This window comes from Pleurodeles waltl, chromosome 3_1 (assembly GCF_031143425.1).
Source record: "Pleurodeles waltl isolate 20211129_DDA chromosome 3_1, aPleWal1.hap1.20221129, whole genome shotgun sequence".
Classification (NCBI taxonomy): Eukaryota; Metazoa; Chordata; class Amphibia; order Caudata; family Salamandridae; genus Pleurodeles; species Pleurodeles waltl.
In genome coordinates, this window is record NC_090440.1 from 1,953,677,656 (window position 1) to 1,953,698,271 (window position 20,616).

Genomic DNA, 20,616 nt, shown 5'->3' on the forward strand with positions numbered 1-20,616 from the left:
AATACAGATACAGTCGAGACATGCCTAAATATGAAGCAATACCTTTGCCTCCTGGTTGGGCAGGGGTCCATAATAACGGAAAACAGGTCTCATGAAGGACTGGGTGGAAGTTTCTGTATGACTTTACCAACTCTCTTTGGCCTAAGATGCCCTCAAACATTAAGCATAGCTACAGGAGCTCAGTCATCGTATTTGCCCCCCATCTTGGCCACGCCAATTCTGGTGCTCAGACATCCTGGATTTCCTTCAGGGGTTGGCCTTCTCACTTCCCACCAAGCAAGAGCTCCTATCAATCACTGAGGGGAAGTTTCACTATCACTCCAAAAATTACATTTGGCAGAGAATAAACCCAAACCAGTTATGAAACTTTAGACAGCGGATCCACATCCCTTGTCTGGAAAATGTGTATAAAACTGGAATCCAAATCATCTCACTTTGTTCCTGTTCCTAATTTTTCAATTGCAGACTACATTAAAGGCTACTGCCTGACCAGCCCTGATCTCTGTCGGACAGCCAGCCTCCCAGAGATAAGGGGACATCACCTAAAGTCTGCACTTTCTGTCAGAGAACCTGAGGGTCTGCTTAGTGCCGCGAAGCCTGCCTACAGCGAGAAGTAAGGAGAGTGCTTGACCTTGCAGGAGGACAGACTGTCCAAGAGGCAACACCCAACATGTTCTTGGCGAGTGCAATGCCAGGAGCAATCTGTGTCATGAGGTGGTCACCTGGGGTCACCCAGTTACCCTACGTGGTTCCTTTTGTGAACAGGACTAAAACTTTACAAGCGCAAGTACTAGCATGTGTGCTGGCAGTCACAGAGCTTTCTCAAGCAGATGCTGCCACTATCAATGCTGGAAATTCGCCACTGAAGAAGATCGCCTGGAAGACTGCAAATGCCGAAGAGACATGCCGGCTGACAAATCAGAGGATGTAACTGCCACATAGGAATACTGCCTTGTGAAAATGTCATTCATAATAAATCTATGATCTTATTTAAACAGCTAGGTCAATTGTGTACATTTGCTTAGTGTGATCATTTCTTATGATATTGTAGACTCTTAATAATAAGAATATTCCAGTTCTCATAATATATTACATCAAATTTATTTGGTCAGAAGTAGGCTTAGGCCCAGATTTAAAAAACGGTAAATAGAGTGCTGGAAGAGGTGATGCTCATATGCACTCTCACATCAGTTGAATCAAGAGGAACAGGACATTATCCTGTCTCCTCTAATACTGGGTTGACATGTTTCGCACCTCAGGGGTCACCACAGATCCAATGACGCTTCATCAGGACCAAAAACATAACCTCAACTTCTCCTTAGAAGGAATACATAGACCTTAATGTAACTCGAATTGATAAGTATACTAAAACCTGGTCACTTACTTCAACCAACTGCACATCTGGTTAGTCTAGTCAAAAGGTCACCCTGTGGAGTAAGGACAAAAGCAATAACACACATGCCATGAAATGTGATGCATACACAACAGTTTGGTAGCACTTGGAAAACAATATAGTAATATTGTGCTCAAAAGTAGTTTGAAGAAAAAGATAAATAAATATGCACAGGTTTACCGTCCCAAATTATGATAACGGCTCCCTAGGAACCCCTGGTGCCTACAAACAGGTGCACATCACTGAACAAAATATATTGAGAAAATAAAGAGGGAATATTTTCAGTATTTAGGGTTAGACATTCCGTTCTAGAAATGGACTCACTATAATTAAATCCTTCTGGGGAAAATGTAATTATCAGCACACATCTCTTTGTAATTTCAGGTAAAAATAACAGTCTGTCAGATGTATCATCTCTTGTTAGAACTCAGGTGGCACTGTGGAGGATTAATCTAGCTATGTGGGGAATACCGACTGGCAATGAGATCAAGATATAATCCCTATAACGTCAGGCAAAAACTAGGAGGGTTGATTATGTAACACAGAGCCTTATCTCAAACCGCTTCAGTAAAGCGATCACGGAATTGTAAAGAAACTACACAGGAAACGTCATGGCTAGCTAACCGCGAGGAGGTATTTACTCGCATGTCGCCTGTCAGTAGCCGGGGACCTACCGGGGGCAGCGTTCCTGCAAGAAGCGATGGAACGCATTCGGAACGTTTTTAAAAAGGGAAGAAAAGGCTGAGCGACGCGGAACCAGGAAGTATTCCTGGAGCTCCGATTGGTTGCTCCTAGTCACGTGGAGGGGGTACACTGACATCAGTAGAAATGACGTTGCGAGTTGCGAGGCACACACGGACACTAAAAAAGGACTCGCACAATGAACCACTGCAAGATACAGGCATCTCAGTGACCTAAATGTATCGAAAAAAAATATTCTGGTGCCAGCATACATAATTTAATAGGCAAAACAGAAAAATGTAAATACAAAAATAGTCAATATACTAACAGGGATGGTTCCAAAAGATAAATAAGGGACAGCAAAGATTAAATGTAATGAGAACAACACCACTGATAGCCGGTGGACAATCGTATTAGTATCGTTTGGTGAACTCAAAGACAATCAATGTGCTAGCTGTGTCCATGGAATATCATCATTCAACCCCAAGACGTGAGTTTCTAATTTGAAGACCCAGCGCTGTTCGATCTTGAAAAGGGACCTGGAGTCATTACCTGTCAGTCTCTGAGACTCCAGAACCACCCACCATAAGTCATCAAGGCCGTGTTGTGCTTCTGAAAAATGTACACTAAGTTTTGCAGTAGCACGGGCACACCTAATGTTACTTCGGTGCTCATTGATCCTATTTTTGACCGGTCTGGAGGTCATTCCAATGTAACGAAGGCCACATGGGCAAGTGATCATGTAAATGCAAATGTAGTTATGCCGAGGACGAATACAACCTATAGGCACAGACAGGAGAGCAGAAAAACAGGGGATAAAATTGGCTCTAAACCAAAAACATGATACATAATCGACCCTCCTAGTTTTTGCCTGATGTTGTAGGGATTATATCTTGATCTCGTTGACAGTCGGTATTCCCCACACAGCTACATTGAGCCGCCTCAATGCCACCTGAGTTCTAACAAGTGATGATACATCTGACAGACTGGTAATTTTTCCTGAAATTACGAAGAGACGTGTGCTGATAATTACATTTTCCCCAGAAGGATTTAATTATAGTGAGTGCATTTGTAGAACGGAATGTCTAACTCTAAATACTGAAAATATTCTCTTTATTTTCTCAATATATTTTGTTCAGTAATGTGCACCTGTTTGTGGGCACGTGTGTTCCTAGAGAGCCGTTATCATAATTTGGGACGGTAAGCCTGTGCATATTTATTTATCTTTTTCTTCCACACTACTTTTGAGCACAATATTACTATAGTGTTTTCCAAGTGCTACTAAACTGTTGTGTATGCATCACATTTCATGGCATGTGTGTTATTGCTTTTGTCCTTACTCCACAGGGTGACCTTTTGACTAGGCTAACCAGATGTGCAGTTGGTTGAAGTAAGTGACCAGAGTTTAGTATACTTATCAATTCGAGTTACATTAAGGTCTATGTATTGTTCTTAGGAGAAGTTGAGGTTATGTTTTTGGTCCTGATGAAGCGTCATTGGATCTGTGGTGACCCCTGAGGTGCGAAACATGTCAACCCAGTATTAGAGGAGACAGGATAATGCCCTGTTCCTCTTGATTCAACTGATGTGAGAGTCCATATGAGCATTACCTCTTCCAGCACTCTCTACCGTTTTTTTAATCTTGGCCTAAGCCTACTTCTGACCAAATAAATTTGATGTTTTTGGTTTAGAGCCAATTCTATCCTCTGTTTTTCTGCTCTCCTGTCTGTGCTTATAGGTTGTATTTGTCCTCAGCATAACTACATTGGGAAAAAGATCCCCGGTTAAGAGCCCCCTTTTTAGAGGTGCCCGTCAGACATTGCAGCGCCGGTCTGACGAGGAGCATGCCCAGTGATGAAGCTTGACATCCTATCGGATGTGTGAGTGCTATTGCCCCTGATAAGAGAGTCTCCCTGTGTTTTCTTCTTTCATTGTTGGAACAGTGTACCTTATATGAGTTACATAGGCTACATTTGGGAGGTTGTACACTGGACCATTAATCTCCCTGTCCCCCTTCTTTTTTGAATTACAGTCTGTTCTAGCAACCATGAATTGTGGCACAAGCATAATAGAAGCTCTTCATTTTGGCCTGGACTACCAATGATTTTTATTGCTATTTGTGATTGTTGGAAAAGAGCTAATAACACACCTTCTGATTAAGCACCAGCTTCCTCCCTGCCAGGTGAATTGTATGCTACACAAATACACTTAACATAGCATTTCATAAAATAATATAATGACCAGAAATCACCTAATATAGACATTAAATAAGTAGAAGGAAAGATGCCAACCAAAGAAGACCCACAAAAACGTTGCCTAGGATGTGAAAATGAGGTCCAAATTAGAATTTTTTGTCTGATGCTCCTGGAAAGACGTGAATCATGAAAATAATTGTCGCTGGTGAACCACTTGCATGTACGCTGCATATATGCCAACATTTTGAACCTAAGAGGGAGATTTGGGAGGTAAATAAAAAAAAACTGAAAAAGAAACGGTAAAATAGATTTCTTCCATTGAGTTACACTGAAGAGGAGGAGCTTTTAGGTGGGAGTCACCTAAAATAAAGCCATTTTGGGCTTATATGTAATTTAGTGTAAGGAGGATTTGTAGAGCGCTGCTTTTCATCAGTGAGGGTATCCAGGCGCTGAGAACATTGTCTTCCGCCTGAATCAATTCTGTTGGTATGTATGGTACTCTACGCATCCAGAAATGTGTTACTTGCCACGCAATGCATTGGTTTCAACAGGTTAGAGAAGCAATTCTCTGGACAGCCACTACACGGACATACATTTCTGGATTAAAAGATAATTGAGTCTCTTATAAAACTGTGTAGTAGGCAGGACTAGATTAGCCAATAGGGCAATCTGGCCGTGCAAGAAGGGCTGGTCTGACAGGTCAGGGTGTGTGCCATTTGTGGACTGTTTGTTGGCCTATTTTATGGTCTAGTGGGCCAGTTTTTACTGTTGATTTCCCTAATATTGCCACAAAACATTGTCTGCAGCGATCACAAATACATGCAGTCTCCTATTTCTTGCATGAGAGCGTAGGCTGAAGTAAAGAATAAGGTGTGTGGTCTTGGCTTCTGGAGCCAGCCTGGAGGGAGGACCCTTGCTATGCCAGTCTATATGATCAGCCACAATAAACAGTAAATTTAAGTTGAAAGGACTACCCCATTAACATCCTCCAGCCCCCTAAAGCATGTTGATTTCTTGAGAAAAACTGCTAGGAGTTTGATCCTTGACTGTTTAACCAGCAACCAGTCTGCCTTAAAGCAGATGCCTGGTTCTCAGAGTAATCTGAAAATCTACACCCGTAGGTTACACCAAATGTTTCAGTGTTGATTTTCTCATATAACTGATTCACAAACGTTTCCAAGAGTATTCATGGATAGATGGCACGCACTGCTTGAAAACGTTTAGGAATTTCCATCTGCAGCTATGTGAAGCCATTCTGCATAGGTAACTGTGCACGGTGTGAAACGGGCAATGTGATCATGACCTCATATTAAAGCAATTGTGTGTCCAGATACCTCAGAGGGAAAATACTCTTCTCTATGGAGACACTCCTCCCTCCACACCCTACCTGCCAGTCACAAGGTAGGAGGACTTTTAAAAACATCTCTGGTTTGGCACAACTGCTCCCCACCTAGGAGCTCATATTACTTGTAAATAAAACATACAAATCCATGTTTTGTGAATTGCAAAATTTAATTTCCACTCATCAATAAAGACATCTGCAAGTGTAAATTACATTAATACGTACAAATGGCTTCTTGAGTAGGCCTATGCAGCCCAGTTAATGTTTAATTCATAGTCAGGTTTCCAAAGTTACTGTTCCATGCCTTCTCTTGGAATTTTCTGAGATACTAACTTCTCCCCCACTGCATTATGTTATTGGAAAACGTTATTGTAGTACAACTCGTTATGAATGGTTATCACCACACAAATCCCCAAGGCTCTCGTACAATCTACTGTCACCCAAACATCTAGTTTAAGTTTTCCTTAAAAGCTGAGTGTTAAGAATTCTACCTTGCAACCGATTTCTGAAACAAGAAAGAGATTCACACATTTTCCTTGCCTTCCCTTACTTTGTCATAAATCATACACTACCAAAAATTAGTAGTAGCACAAGGGTTAAAGCAACCTTTCCTCAATTAATTTTGGCCAATTGGTAATTTGTAAGGACTTGTGCATGCTGAGTGAAGCCCAGTGATTCACCTTCAAATGATTTTTTGTGAGGCAATGTCTTACATATAATAAATATGGAATGCATGGTGCTAATAGTGTCAGCTTTCATGCTAAGAAATGGCAGTAACTCAATATAAAGGTAAGAAGGCCCAGTACTCTCAGTTGAATACACAAGAAGTGTTGGTAGGTGAGACTTGGCAATGTCTAACCCTTTAAACCACTATTAATACACACTCGTATGGACAAACAAAACACTCAACATGAGGCCTCTTACCATCATCTCTGTGTATCTCATTTCCTGTGGATAAATGCTATTTTCATCAAACGCCACCACGTCCACACCACGGTTCTGAAGCAGGAACTCCCAGTAACCAGTTCCCTGAAAAAAGGCAACAAGGCCAGCAAATATTATAATAGAGAAAATATACTATCGACTTTCAGAGACGTGACTCGTGGTGCCTCCAGAACACGTCTAGCTTCCTTCAGAAGCTACATGCAAAAAGGTGAAGTCCTGAATCTCTAGCAGTACTACTCCAAAAAGTATAAGGCAAGCACTGGCATTTAAAGGAATGGTGTAAGGTAATTTGAAGCATTATGCGTAGATAGCTTGAGAATGGATATGCTTTTGTGTGGAAGCAAAGAACTGTAGAAGAATATTGGTGTAGGTTAAAAGTTCAGATGACAGTTACAAGATTAAGTCGGAACTAAAAATCCATTTCGGTTAATGACTGCTGTCCCCCCATCTGTGCTGCCACAGAAAAACACCATATATTATCTAGTTGGCTAAGACACTTTAAAAGCATTACAATGTCATGTGTGTGCCCCTGAAAGTTCAAACTTAGGCAGTTAGATCAACAAAATGATCCCTACTGTGTGGAGGGCCGGCACTATTTTGGTGGAAGCACACAACTTCTGCCAAGACATGCACAGCTGACTTCCAATACGTCGGCAGAACTAAAGCGACTTTTCTTGTGAGTCTCACATAATTGTCTGGCGACAGCTGCACTGTGAAGTCAGACCACAAAAATGGGAACAAAGTAGGCAGAACTTGGTGACAAGACTTCCAGTTAAACACTTTTAAAACTATACAATGCTGTTTAAAATGATACGGACATAAAAAGAGAGACAACATTTTTAAAGACTTCTATTACCCAAAGTATACAGCCGATGGTACACAGCTCAATGCACAAGATTGTTAACTAAACAATGCAGGGTTCCTGCAAAGTACAGGCATCCATAGAAACACATCTGAAGTAAACACATCAACAGAGGTAGCTAAACAAGATGTATCCACCCTCAAACTTAATGCTGGGGGCCAAGATGTCCTTACTGGGGACACTTATGAAGTAAATACAACATACCTGTTGGCATCGTGACTGAGGCTAAGATATCCATAATTCCTGAAACCAAAAGACCCTGATGAGTGCGTGTCATATAGATCTAGTGCACTCGTGAACTAAAAATCTGCAAAAAAATCTGGCTAAAATATTAGAGGAAAACAAATCAAATGATCTCAGCCAATTGTAGACCACATTCCAGTCCATCGTTTTTTTTTGCTCACTGTGCTCCCACAGAGAGGGACCAACCATATCCGAATCAAACTTGGTTCTGCTCCTAAAGGAAATGTCCTGCATGAACTACTAGACCAAGTCTGCAATGGGTAAGTAAAAATATTAAGAGGACCTGTTCCCTAACCGCTTTGATCAAGTTCAACTATGAATTATAAGAGGTCATCAAACCGTCAACAATATTGGTTGTGCTACTCATCTAGTAGAAAATTATAGTAGGTAAAAGGATACCAATGCTCCTAATTTCCCTTGACAGTGAAAACATTTTTGAACAGATGAGCTGGGTGTTTATAGCTATGGCAATAAGATATGGGATTAGGGGATACATATATTAAAATTATAATGGTAAGATACATTGCACAGAAGCATATGGAATAATCTAAGGGATCATCCATGATAAGCACTACAAAACTTCACTGATTGCTATACAAACCTATAACCAAATAAATAGTGGAAACCTACGGTAAGACATCCCCAAGTACACACTTTTAATATCGCAGATGGAGGCCAAATTAAAAAATATAATAATAATCATCAATTGATATTATACACCAATCAAACTGTCTAACATTTCGCCTGGGTTTACAGCTGAATTGTGAAAAGGAGATACAAAGCATGTATGATGCAATTGATCCAATAAGATACATTTCTGCAGACTCTAAGCACAGCAAAGGTGGTACTGGGTAATCAAATAGACAATGATCCAAAAGTATTTTTTATTGGGACAAAAGCTCAGTCACTTACTGATAGATATTAAACTAGAAAAATATCAGATTGTCATCAACAGCAACTTCTAGAAATTCTGCAAGCCTCAAACCTTTGGCACCTAGTTTCCATCGGTGCTGAACTCTTCATTATGTTATTGTTTTTCGTGTATTGAGAAGGAATCATATATCTCCAAACATTTCAATGTAGAATTGCCATGTTCAAAGTTGTAATTTGTATGTATTTTTTTAGTAGTTCCTTGCAGCAAGGTGAAGGTATTATATGGTATAACTAGGTAGTCTTACCACGGAATAACAACACAATGCCCAGTAGCGGACCTCTGAGTAACTCTCAGTAAACCCTAGCTCAGTCCTGGTAGAGTGGCAAAGAGCAGTCAGGCTACTTAGAGGACCATGTGTAAAACATTTCACATTACCAACATGGCCGATAAATAAATTACACGACTCAACAGAAATCTGACACCAATTTAGAAAAATAGATTAGATTTTAATCTTAATTTAGACACCAAAACAACTCTGTAGCTTTTGTACAATCAGAGTTGTGAATTTTTAAGTCTTTAAAAAAGACAGTACTTTGCAGGTTTAAAGAGCTTCCATTGAAGTCAATGGGGAAAATAGCAGTGTGCACTCGGGCACTTGTAGGGTGGGTTCCGGTGAACCCACGGGAACTTAAGGTGCTGCAGGGACCTAGACCAAGAGTCAACAGTCAAACTTTTGTTACCTTTACATTGCCCAGGGAGTCCGGTTGCAGAGGTGACTTGGCTGTCCTTGGTGCTGAACAGTCCGCAGTGGCTGGTGCATTTTGCAATCCATTCAAAACTTGTCTTGGGGGTGGGCTCACACTCTACCCTTTGGATGTAGAGGTCCGGTGGCTCCAGATGCAGAGGTAGCTCCTAGTTGTCAATCACCGGGCTCGTTGTGCAAAATCTGCTTTGCTGCTCCAGTCGAAGTCACTTCCATCAGGCTGCAAACCCACAGGAGGGGGGTCATTTGCAACGTCGGTCCCTATGTTGGGGGGTTGCTCTGGAGTCGGTGAACGTTGTGTGACCATCTGTTTCCGTGCAAGCGACAAACAAGCCTTGGTAGTGCCAGGGTGGTCCTCAAGCTTTCTGGTGGCTGGAGGGCGTTTAGTGGGGAGTAGAGGCTTGAAACTTGGCACGGGCCTCACTTCCGCTTCTCAGATGCTGGACACCAAGTTTCTTTGGGCTCAGGAACTTAGAGCCTGTCAGGTCACAGTCCTTCATCCTTAGCAATTCTTTACTCCTGCAATTCGCAGGGGATTGGTGCCACCAGTCAGAGGAGTCTTCCTTGAGGTTTTGGTGTCCAGGGGGGTCCCTCTGGTCGGGAACAATGAGTTTTCACCATTAGCACACCCCAGGTACACGGTTCCAGTACTGGTCTCCGCAGGTCACTCTGTGTCCTATTCTTCGTGCTGGGGCTGGAGTACAGGTTCTGTTGTTGGTGCAGGCGTCCCTTTGTGCTTCTTTCTGCTTATCCAGGTACGATCTAAGTTCTGGTGCTAGGGGAGCCCTTTAAATCCTGGTTTAGGGGGTGTTTCAGAGTGTGAGAGACAGTGGCCAATTGGCTACTCTCCCTGCGGCTAGTCCGCCCCTGCAGTAACAACTTCCTGTGAGGAGTACATCACTTTCTACCCAGAACCCACTATTCTAGGGGTCTGCCAAGATGACAGAACCCTTTCTTGGCCGTGCAGACCTCCTAGCCCACCCTCAAAGGTGTGGCTAGTTTGAAGGAGGTGGACGCCTTCTGCATATCTAATTTCCTGCCTGCCTGGCCAGGCAGGGCAGGAAGGCTTTGTCCTCCACTGGGGGGACAACTGCTTGCACATCAAAGGCAGGGAAAGCCTTTGAGGCTCACCGCCCTGATGCTTTTCTCACTAGCCAGCCTAGGAGAGAGGAGGTGTGTCTTCCTTCCTGCCCAGGCCCTTCCTCTTACGTCCTGCCAAGGTGCTAGCACCACCAGCAGGAGGTCAGACTTCTGTCTGTGGCGACAGCGGCTCGGGAGAGCCCACCAAAACAGTACAGGACTGGGTAACTCAGTGGGCACCCTTTAAGGGTGCCACCTGGTCCTCTGCTTTCAATCCTAAACATAGGCATCATGTTCAGGGTTAAAAATACAGCGTTTGATACTAAGCAGGACGGGATTCGGATGGGCCATTGCAGGGCTGAACATCTGAGCAGTGGTCAGATGCCAGCCCATGTTATCCAATGGACTGCTGGTTACTCGGGCCACCATTGCAGTTTAAATGTCAACATGGGGGCGTATGTGCTCCTGCACATATGCCCTCACACATAGAACCGTGCACGCTGCCCTCTGAGCTAGATGAGGACTGCCTTATGGGTGACTGACCTGTCCATGGGCAGTAACAGGGAGTCTGCCTGCACCTGGTGTGGGCACAGTCTCATTCGAGCAGCAGGCTGACATGGCAGCTCTGAAGTCTCTCTTATACTTGTGGTACCCAAGGTGGCGCAATCAGTGCTGCAGCCCTGGTACCCCCTTTACCACGTTTTCCCTGGGTACCATTTACTGGGGACTTACAGGGGTGGTAAAGTGCTTGCCAATTGGCCTATGCAATTCAACATATACTTTAACGGAAAGATCATTGGTACTGGGGCCTGGTTGGCAGGCCTCAGTACACTAACAGGTCAAAAACCACAGCATCTGACGGCAAAAAGTGAGAGGGTGACCATCCAAAAAGGAGCACTTTACAACATTCCTGATTTTATGTAGACAATACTTGCCTGACTAGTTTCTCATAACTTAATTTCTATTTAATCAGCTGTATGAATGCTCCAGCTTCAAAGTCACAACACAGCTAAAGCATCCATAAACACATAACTGCACCACAGCAACACATTTGTCACTAAGAGTTGAGATTTGTTGCAGGACCAATGTCCCAACTTTCATCTGCTGCTTGTTGCTAAGGTGGTGCCATCTGACACCTCGGCTGTGGCATTCAATGTAGAATTAGGATGAAAGACAGGGTCAGCTTTAGGGCGGTGCGACCAGTGCAGCCGCACTAGGTGCTGACCTGGGTGGGGGCAAGGGGGGGGGGGGGGGGGCTGACCTCAGGGGGGCGCTGTGTTTAGCAATAACTTACAAAACTTGAGCTTTAAAAGCACCTGCTGAAAAGTTCCTTGTGCGTCCAGCCTTCAGGAAGCAATTAAAATGTCCAGATAACTTTTGTGATTAATGTTCTTGCTAGAGGGCGAGCTCGGCCTTTTGTCCAGGGCAGATTTGACTCCCCATAAAGTAGGGCAGAGGGTTAACATGCCTGCTGCAAAGAAGAGAACTACATTTTATGTGGATACCCAAGTGGATTAATAAAGCCAGCCTTTACAAGTGCTTTAAAACAAATCACATGTATGTGAGAGGGACAATGGAGAGATGAGGGTGGGTGGTAGTGAGGGAATCTGAGGAGGTGGTCATGGGATGGGAGCGTCAAAAAAGATTGCTGCACCGGGCGCCACCAGTGCTAAAGCTGGCCCTGATGAGGGTGCTCGATGTGACCTGCCTTTATACCAGAGAAGGGGTGCCCAACCAGGTTCAGGAGAGGTACATCCACAGGTGATTTTGAGGTATATCCATGCAGATTACATTTTCACAGAGTGAATTTAAATGGAGCTCATCTATGTGGTCAGTGGTTATTCTGAAAATGATTCTGGCCTTTTTGGATCTACATTGGACACTCTGCATTGCATACTTAAAATAAAAATTGTGACATTAATAGAAATTAGACATTAACACTACAAGCCCCAAGTAAAACAATGCTGTTCAGGTAACTGAAAGTCTTCTACAAAATGGAAGAGGTGATAGGTAGGGGGAATTCGTAAGTGTATTGAAAGGAACTGACATTAATGATATCGGAAGTTATAAGTGAGTATAGAAGTGGTAGCCTACCGCCATGTTCATTGGATCAATCATTAATTGTAGCTTCCTCTAGAATAATTACAGAACAAAATTGTTTTTCTTTGGTTCAATACCTTTACTAAGTGGAGAAGAACATGGTGATTCTAAAATCGTTTAGTGAAACTAGTTACATGGGATTCCTCACATACAGGAAGAATGCGCTAATCTGCCGCTCTCAATAATAGACATTACACAGACTCAAGTGAAACATGAGCTAATTTCTTCAACATGACGAGATGTCTAGGCAATATTGCACACTATATCCAGTTTTTTTTTGCTCTAGACACAGAGTCATTGATTAATTTGTGTACACCCCTTGCCCAGAGAAAACTATACTGGCTGTAGAAGAAACCACACCAATTTTCAGGAAATTTCTAGGGCATATGTAACATCTCATGCCATCTGCCCTTTCAGTTGTTGCTTGCCCTTCCACTGATTCCCCAGGCATCTGCATCTAGTCCAGTCCTGCCTTCTCCTGAATGGGATACCATTCGAGTAAGTGTGATGAAGATTCTGCCCGCCTGCTCTCTCCTATGAGGCTCTTACTTTGCAAACCCTATGTGGACACACCAGGTAATTCCAGAGACATCAGCGGAAGGGCAAGCAACAACCGAAAGAGTTGGTTTGTAAGCGTGAGCGAGCCGCGTGAGGAGTGAGTGTGCATCAGGTAAAGACTCACTGAGATATGGTCTGACGGAGTGAAGGGCCCCACATGGTCCATGAGGAAAGCTGGGAGACCCAAAGGGCAGAAAGTGAACCAGCTGAAACAAGTCCACCTAAAGTGACGTGGGGGTAATAAGAAACGCCAAACACGTCATTTACTGTTTTTAATCAAGCACTGATACCCTTAGAAATAAAGGAATATGGAGGGGATTAAAATGGTATTTCAAAGTTCCTTTACAGGATCCCTAACAAATTAAAATGAATAAAAGCCCACCCTCCCCCCATCCTGTTGGCTTACGGTTGGGACCGAATGATGGTGTGTGCAATACCAGTTTGATGTGGGCGAGGGTCCTTTTTTAAACATTAAAACATTAAACAATTGCCTTATGATTGTTTTGGGGTTGGGAAGTAGATCAGGTTATGTGGTCGTTCTCCTTCTTCTGCAATTTGATTGTTATTTTGAGGAAACGAGACGACTGCCCTTTAGGGACATTCTCCTCTCACTCTTATTTGAATAATGATTCACAAAGACTGACTGAGAGATGGTCTTCTCAATTCAGTTTGGACAGTCTCTGAAGACATTAGAGCTGCCTTTAAAATTATTCCAAAATAGTGAGGTTAAAACCCCAGTCTGATAGCAAATTGCCATGTAGTTTTAGCATTTTCATATAGCCTTCAATTTGTTAGATAAAGGTCTCATGGCACTGAACAGACCCAGAAATATGTGAAATGCGGTGAGGTGAATTGATACACAGCATTGAGCCTGGCCAGGAACTGATGTGTTTAAAGATTCTGCCTGAAGGCTGAATAGTCCTCAGTAGTCTCTGGAAAGGTAACAAAGTGTTCCACTCCACAGAGGCTGGGAATGAAAAGCCCTGCTTGTGCCTTCTTGAAATGCAGGATTACCAGCCATTTTTGGTGGCCCTAAGGTACCACATACGTTTCTTGCACTACAATTGGAGAACTCCACTGGGGTTACCAGTAGGGACGGCCATGCAAAAGGCCTTGAAGTACATTTGTTCCACAATCCCAGCCCTTCAAACGGCACAGCACGTGGGACAAAGAGGCTGAGTGGGGAGCAGTGTCTCAGGTCCTGCATGGGGACGTGAGGTAGGTCTAGGGTATAATGCAGAATGATTTAGGCTGCATCTTTTAGCAGAGAACCAGTGAAGAGAAACTATGAATGCAGTTTTGTGGACTTGATCTGGAATCTCAGCAAGAAATGGGGATCAGTACACTAGACCAGTGGTTCTTAACCTGTGTTTTGGGGACCCTTGTTGGCCCGCAAAGCTTACTAAGGGGTTCCACAATTCATTAGAAAGTTAAATAATATTAAAATATCTATAAGGGGTATATGAATAAAGAAGCAAAATATAAGATTAACATTTTTAAAGCGTTATGTAAATTTGAAGGGATTTGAAATGGGAGGCTAAAAATTAAGCTAGTGTCCTCAGATAGATTTGTGGGAGCAGTGCAAGTGCAATGAATGGCCTGAACTGAATTTAGGAAATCTCCAACCTTAAAATTAAGACGACAATTGTCATGCCTTACATTTGTTTATGAATTATATAACACATTTAAGGCCCTGTGTATAAAAGTCAGGTTTTATGACTCGCGAATTGCGATATTTAGCGATTCTCAATTTGCAAGTCACAAAACCTGGTGTACAACAGTGTCTCAGACACAGTTTGCGATTCACAAATAGGTCGCGGATAAGCAAGTGGCAAGGTAAAGGGCAAAGAGAGAGTCCAGGGGAGCACAGTGGTTGAGGATCAGGACTGCAGTTTTGTGCCCTTTCAGTTCACACTAACTTGCCAGAATCCATCTGTGGGTAGCCTCCATGCACAAGGAATGTGGAAGTGTGCACCTTGCTATTATCTAGTTTAAGAATGATCTGAATATCATCTACATGATGGGAATGGAACTTTCGTTCATGGCAAACCGAAACAAGCAAATTCCATTAATCCACTCTCCAACTACTCAGTGTGCTTTATTGCCAACTTCTTCCGGGGTCAACTATGCCAGAGGCAAGGTTGCATTGACTGTGAATCTAAAGGGGCCCCTAAAGCAGACAGTCAAGATCCCATCATGTGGCTTTTACAACGTCCAATATCAGATACCGGCTGAATGTTGTTAAAACTGTCTTTGACTATATTTTGCTTCATATGATATCAGTTATGTAAAATTCATTCATTGAGTACTATTTGGGAGAGTCGTAAAACAGCATGTGTCACTTTAAGAAACAGTAGATAAAAAAAAACTCACAGCTCCTGCAGACACCACTGGAAGGCCCACGTCTGATATGAGCTGTAGCGCCTCGGGGCAGGGCACGGAGAAGGCGAAGAGGATCTGTAGGCGCTGGCAGCTTAAGTCATTATCCAGGCCCCTGAGGAGGCGCAGCAGCTCCTTCCTCCTGGCCGCTGGCAGCTCGGGGTCGCAGAACCGGTGGGCGTCACGAGGGAGATGGTCCATGGTCTGCCGGTACAGCTGGTAATACAGGTTCTGCCCGCAGTGCTTCCGGTCTTCCAGGGTCTGCCAGCGCCGGGGGTCTGCAGCTTCGGCCATGCCTGGCTGACCTGCAGACCCAACGCTATCCTGGCACGGCTCTGACAGGATACCACCGCCCTGTGCAAAGCAAACTTTATTAGCAGTATACGCATTGCCCATCCCGAATGTAAATATGTTTTACGTGGCGAATGTGTAAAATGACCCAATTGTTTCTAGAAAATTGACAGCATTTTGGTTCACTTTTATGTAGAACACTCATAATAGTTTGAAGGTCATTACATTATTTTAAATAATTTCTGAACAATGTCATAAAGCATACTAAATCATTTTGCCGCAGCAATTAATACCTTTTTAGTGAGAGCTCTTCCACATATCAAGTATTTTTGGCGGTATCAACTCCACTACAGACGACTGCCTTCTTGAGCCTGCAGAGGTGCATCTTGTTCCGCATGCTGCATACGCGCGCCTCACAACCACTAAAGCGAAAGCATAACCGGAAACTCGGCAAGGCGCCTACAAGGAGGAACGAGGTCTTACGGGGAACAAGAGGAGCCCTGTACACGCTGATCTGCGGTTCTATACCACCATCTGCCTGTCACGTCGAGTACTGCGGAAATTGCAAGTATGTTTCGGCGACTTCCATCAATAGGCTAGGTTAGGCTAGGCCAGGGCAGGGAGCTGTATGGATACTATGTTTCTATATCCCTTTAGGTGCCTGGAGCTGATGTGAAAATGTTAAAGATGGAGTGCATGTGATGTCAACATGTTTTAAAAAAATAAGGATGCGCCCTCAAAAAGAACAGACAACAAACAATCTTAAGACAAAGCTGTAGCATGTGTGTTAAGTGAAATGAACAAACGTTGGCAAAGCTAAAAGGTCTCGCCTATACGAGAGCTATTGGCCAAAACAATGTATTTCTGCCATACTGTACAGAGGCGTAGCTGTGCAGCATGGCTAAAACTTTAAAACAAGCAGTGGCTAAGCCAATAGGTCTTGTTATGTGAGATTTATTAGCTCTGCTAATTTTTGTAGCTATATTACACGTGGCTGAAAGTAATGTAAAAAAGCTGTATGACACAGCCATCATTGTCCACGTTATAGCACTTTTTTCATAATCAGTTATGCTGCACTGAAGGTAGCACTGCTTTATGATACGGCCAAAAAACATAGGCGAGGCCCATTGGCTTTGCCAATGCTTGATATGGAATGCCATACGGTAATTTATAAGTATTCATATAGTTTGCAATGGCTGAAGGGCTAATGTTATAAAATGGAGAATGCCCTTGCCAAGGTGTTACTGCGTCCTGATACAAAAGCATTTTAGGATCATACAAAAATTGTGAAAATGTGCCATATAAATGTGCTGAATGTAACATACGTTGTAGGTAGACATGAAAGTACAATAGGTTACAGCTTTTATTACAGTGATGTTTTAGGCTGTGGGTTACTTTGGGTGCAATGGTTACAAAAGAACGAAAAAAAGCACTCCTGGCTGCTTGCTTAACAGTAAAATATAGCAATACTCTGTGTTCAGTGGGTTTCCTAGACCACTGCACCTGCTGCACCACCCAAAGTATGGCCTGAGTGCCTGCAGGGTAACTGCGCTTGTGATTGTTTGCTCAGTGGCAAAATGTAGCACTAATTGGTGCTCAGTGGGTTTCCCTAGAGCTTTTGCCACTGCACCTGCTGCACCATCCAACTCAAGGTCCTAGTGCCTGCAAGGTAACTGTGCTTGTGACCGCTTGCTCAGTGATAACATGTAGTAATAATCAGTGCTCAGTGGGTTTTCCCAGAGCTCTTGGCCCCTGTGCTGCTGAACCATCCAAATCATGGCCCTAGGGCCCGCAAGGTAACTGCACTTGTGACCGCTTGCTCAACATGTAGCAATGATCAGTGCTCAGTGGGTTTCTTAGAGCTTTTGGCCCCTGTGCTACTGCACCTGCTGCACCATCCTAATCATGGCCCTACTGTCAGCAAGGTAATTGTGCTTGTTACCCCTTGCTCAGTGGCAACATGTATCAATGATCGGTGCTCAGGGGGTCTGGGAGGGCTGGGCAAATATGTAAACATGGAGGCCGGATGGTTGTTTTTCTAAGTGTTATTGAGATGAGGGAGCAACAGTTGTAAGGATGGTGATGATGGATCCACTAGTAATAGTCTTCCTTTTGGGTTTGTAGGGTCTTCCATACGGATGGCACCACCCTGGATTTTCAAAGAAAGAGAAATAGCTGTAAGTATGAGAACATGAGAAATGTCTCTGTCTGCTTTACCAGTCACCACACATGTTATGCGTATTACTGATAAATGTGCAGAGTAGGGTTATTTTATAGAATAGGGTGGTGCTGGTCATTAGAATAGAAAAGAAGAGGAAACCAACACGCAAATAATGAGCTTCATAAAAGCCCTCTGGGCAAGGTTCCTTTTATTCTGCTCTCCACTGCCCTGAGTTGTGGTGGCTGTCCAGTGTCCTCCGAAGGTGTGTACCACTCTTCACTCCATGCATCAGGTGCTTCATCCTGACTAGCGGGTTTCTCCTGCACTTCAGCTTCAGGCAGGCTTCCTCCAACTTGTGTTTCACTCCCTTGATCCTCTCCTATCCTGATTGCCTCCTCACTACCCTTTGGTGCAGCTGTGGCGTTATTTTCTGTCCTTCACTCTCATGGGATTGGTCCTGGTCGTCGCAAGCTCAGCCCTGCTGTCCAAAAATATGTTAGTCTGTTGATAGTGTTGTTTGTCTCTGTGTTCTTCCTGCTTTAATCCTTTCTCTCTTTCTACTGCAGGAGTTCTTGAGGTATTGGGAGGTGGTGGTGTGGACTCAGGGATTCATGCAAGGTAAGTAAGGGGGTTAGTAAGGGCTCGTTTTCTCACAGTGGGGCTTCCTAGAGCATTTGGCCCCTGTGCCACTGCACCTGCTGCACCATCCAAATCATGGCCCTAGTGCCTGCTTGGCAACTACACTTGTGACCGCTGCTCAGTCACAACATGTACAATAACCAATGCTCAGTGGGGTTTCCTAGAGCTTTTGGCCCCTCTGCCACTACATCTGCTGCACCTTCCAAATCATGGCCCTACTGCCTGCAAGGAAATGGTACTTGTGGTCTCTTTCTGAGTGGCAACATGTAGCAATAATCAGTGCTCAGTGGGTTTCCTAGAGCTTTTGGTCCCTGTGCCACTGCACCTCCTCCACCATCCAAACCATAGCTCTAGTGCCTGCATGGTAACTGCACTTGTGACCTCTTGCTCAGTGGCAACATGTACCTATAATCGGTGCTCAGTGGGGTTTCCTATAGCTTTTGGCTACTCTGCCACTGCACCTGCTGCATTATCCAAATCACAGCCCTAGTGCCTGCATGGTAACTGCACTTGTGACCACGTGCTCAGAGGCAATATGTACCTATAATCGGTGCTCTGTGGGGTTTCTTAGAGCTTTTGGCCCCTGTGCCACTGCACTTGCTGCACCATCTGAATTATGGCCCTAGTGCTTGCAAGGTTATGGTGCTTGTGACCGCTTGACCAGTGGCAACACGTAGCAATAATCAGTGCTCAGTGGGGTTTCCTAGAGCTTTTGGCCCCTGTGCCAGTGCACCTGCTGCACCATTCTAATCATCGCCCCATAGCCTGCAAGGTAACTGCACTTGTGATTGCTTGGTCAGTGGCATCATGTACCTATAATTGGTGCTCAGTGGGGTTTCCTACAGCTTTTGGTCCCTCTGCCACTGCACCTGTTGTACCATTTGAATCATCGCCCTAATGCCCGCACGGTAACCGCGCTTGTCACCGCTTGCTCCGTGGCATCATGTACCTATAATTGGTGCTCAGTGGGGTTCCTAGAGTGTTTGGCCCTGTGCCACTGCACCTGCTGCACCATCTAAATCATGGTCTTAGTGTCTGCATGGTAACTGACCTTGTGACCTTTTGCTTAGTGGCAGCATGTAGTAATAATTGGTGCTCAGTGGGGTTTCCTAGAGCTTCTGCCCCTGTGCCACTACAGCTGCTGCACCAACCGAATCATGGCCTTAGTGGCTGCAAGGTAACTGAACTTGTGACTGCTTGCTCTGTGTCAACCTATGCCTGTAATCGGTGCTCAGTGTGGTTACCTATAGCTTCTGGCCCCTGTGTCACTGCACCTTTTGCACCATCCGAATCATGGCCTTAGTGCCTGCAAGGTAGCTGCCTTTGTGACCGTTTGCTCAGTGGCAGTATGTACCAATAATCAATGCTCAGTGGGGTTTCCTTGAGCTTTTGGCCCATGTGCCACTGCACCTGCTGCACCATTCGAATCATGTCCCTAGTGCCTGCAAGGTAACTGCGCTTGTGACCGCTTGCTCAGTGGCAGCATGTACCAGTAGTGTATGTGTTCGGAGAAAGGATCAGTTGCAGACAGAATACATAATTATTTTGTAGGTAAACATAAACACAAAAACGCTCATAAAAAGTGCCTTTAAATGTATCCAACTATCCAAAACAAGTTGCCACAGATATTATAAATAAAGCATACGCTTTACACATCAAGGTGAAAACCAAACATTGTTTAATTGTGCTGCAATGTGTCTGGCTCTTTCCTGTGTAAAGATCCCATCCTATGCTTGACAGCGAATGGGCCATAAACAACACAAATTGCCCAAGTCCACCATATGTTAGGCTGACACTAAGACTGAAATGCAGTTTTGTACTTTTTTCTTAAAAAGGCAGTTTCAAATATTAGATGGACTCACCAAAGAAGAAGAATTTTGCAAAAAACTTGCAAATATTTCGTACAAATGAAGAATGAGATACCTTCTGATATGGCTATTTCTAAACTAAAATAAAAAAAAAGCACAGGGAGGCTCCATGGGGAAAGTACCCTGCATTCCTCTTTGCTATAAATGTTGTCACTTTGAAGTCAGCAGATAGCAAAATAACCAGGCTCCTACAAAAAAAAAAATTGACAGCTTGACATTTGACCTCGGTTTTTGAATACCCA

General features: G+C 43.9%; 1 protein-coding gene across 1 annotated transcript in view; it reads right to left on the reverse strand.

Annotated features, from left to right (window-relative positions):
• LOC138285842 (uncharacterized) overlaps nt 1–16,208 on the reverse strand; it is a 33,274-nt gene extending 17,066 nt beyond the window's left edge. Inside the window, exons 1-3 of the mRNA XM_069226274.1 lie at nt 16,000–16,208; nt 15,410–15,769; nt 6,536–6,640 (exon numbers count right to left, since the gene is read on the reverse strand). Coding sequence (XP_069082375.1) covers nt 6,536–6,640; nt 15,410–15,709 — 405 coding nt within the window. The 5' untranslated portion in view covers nt 15,710–15,769; nt 16,000–16,208. The remainder of the gene's footprint in view (nt 1–6,535; nt 6,641–15,409; nt 15,770–15,999) is intronic.
• Nucleotides 16,209–20,616: the final 4,408 nt, after the last annotated feature.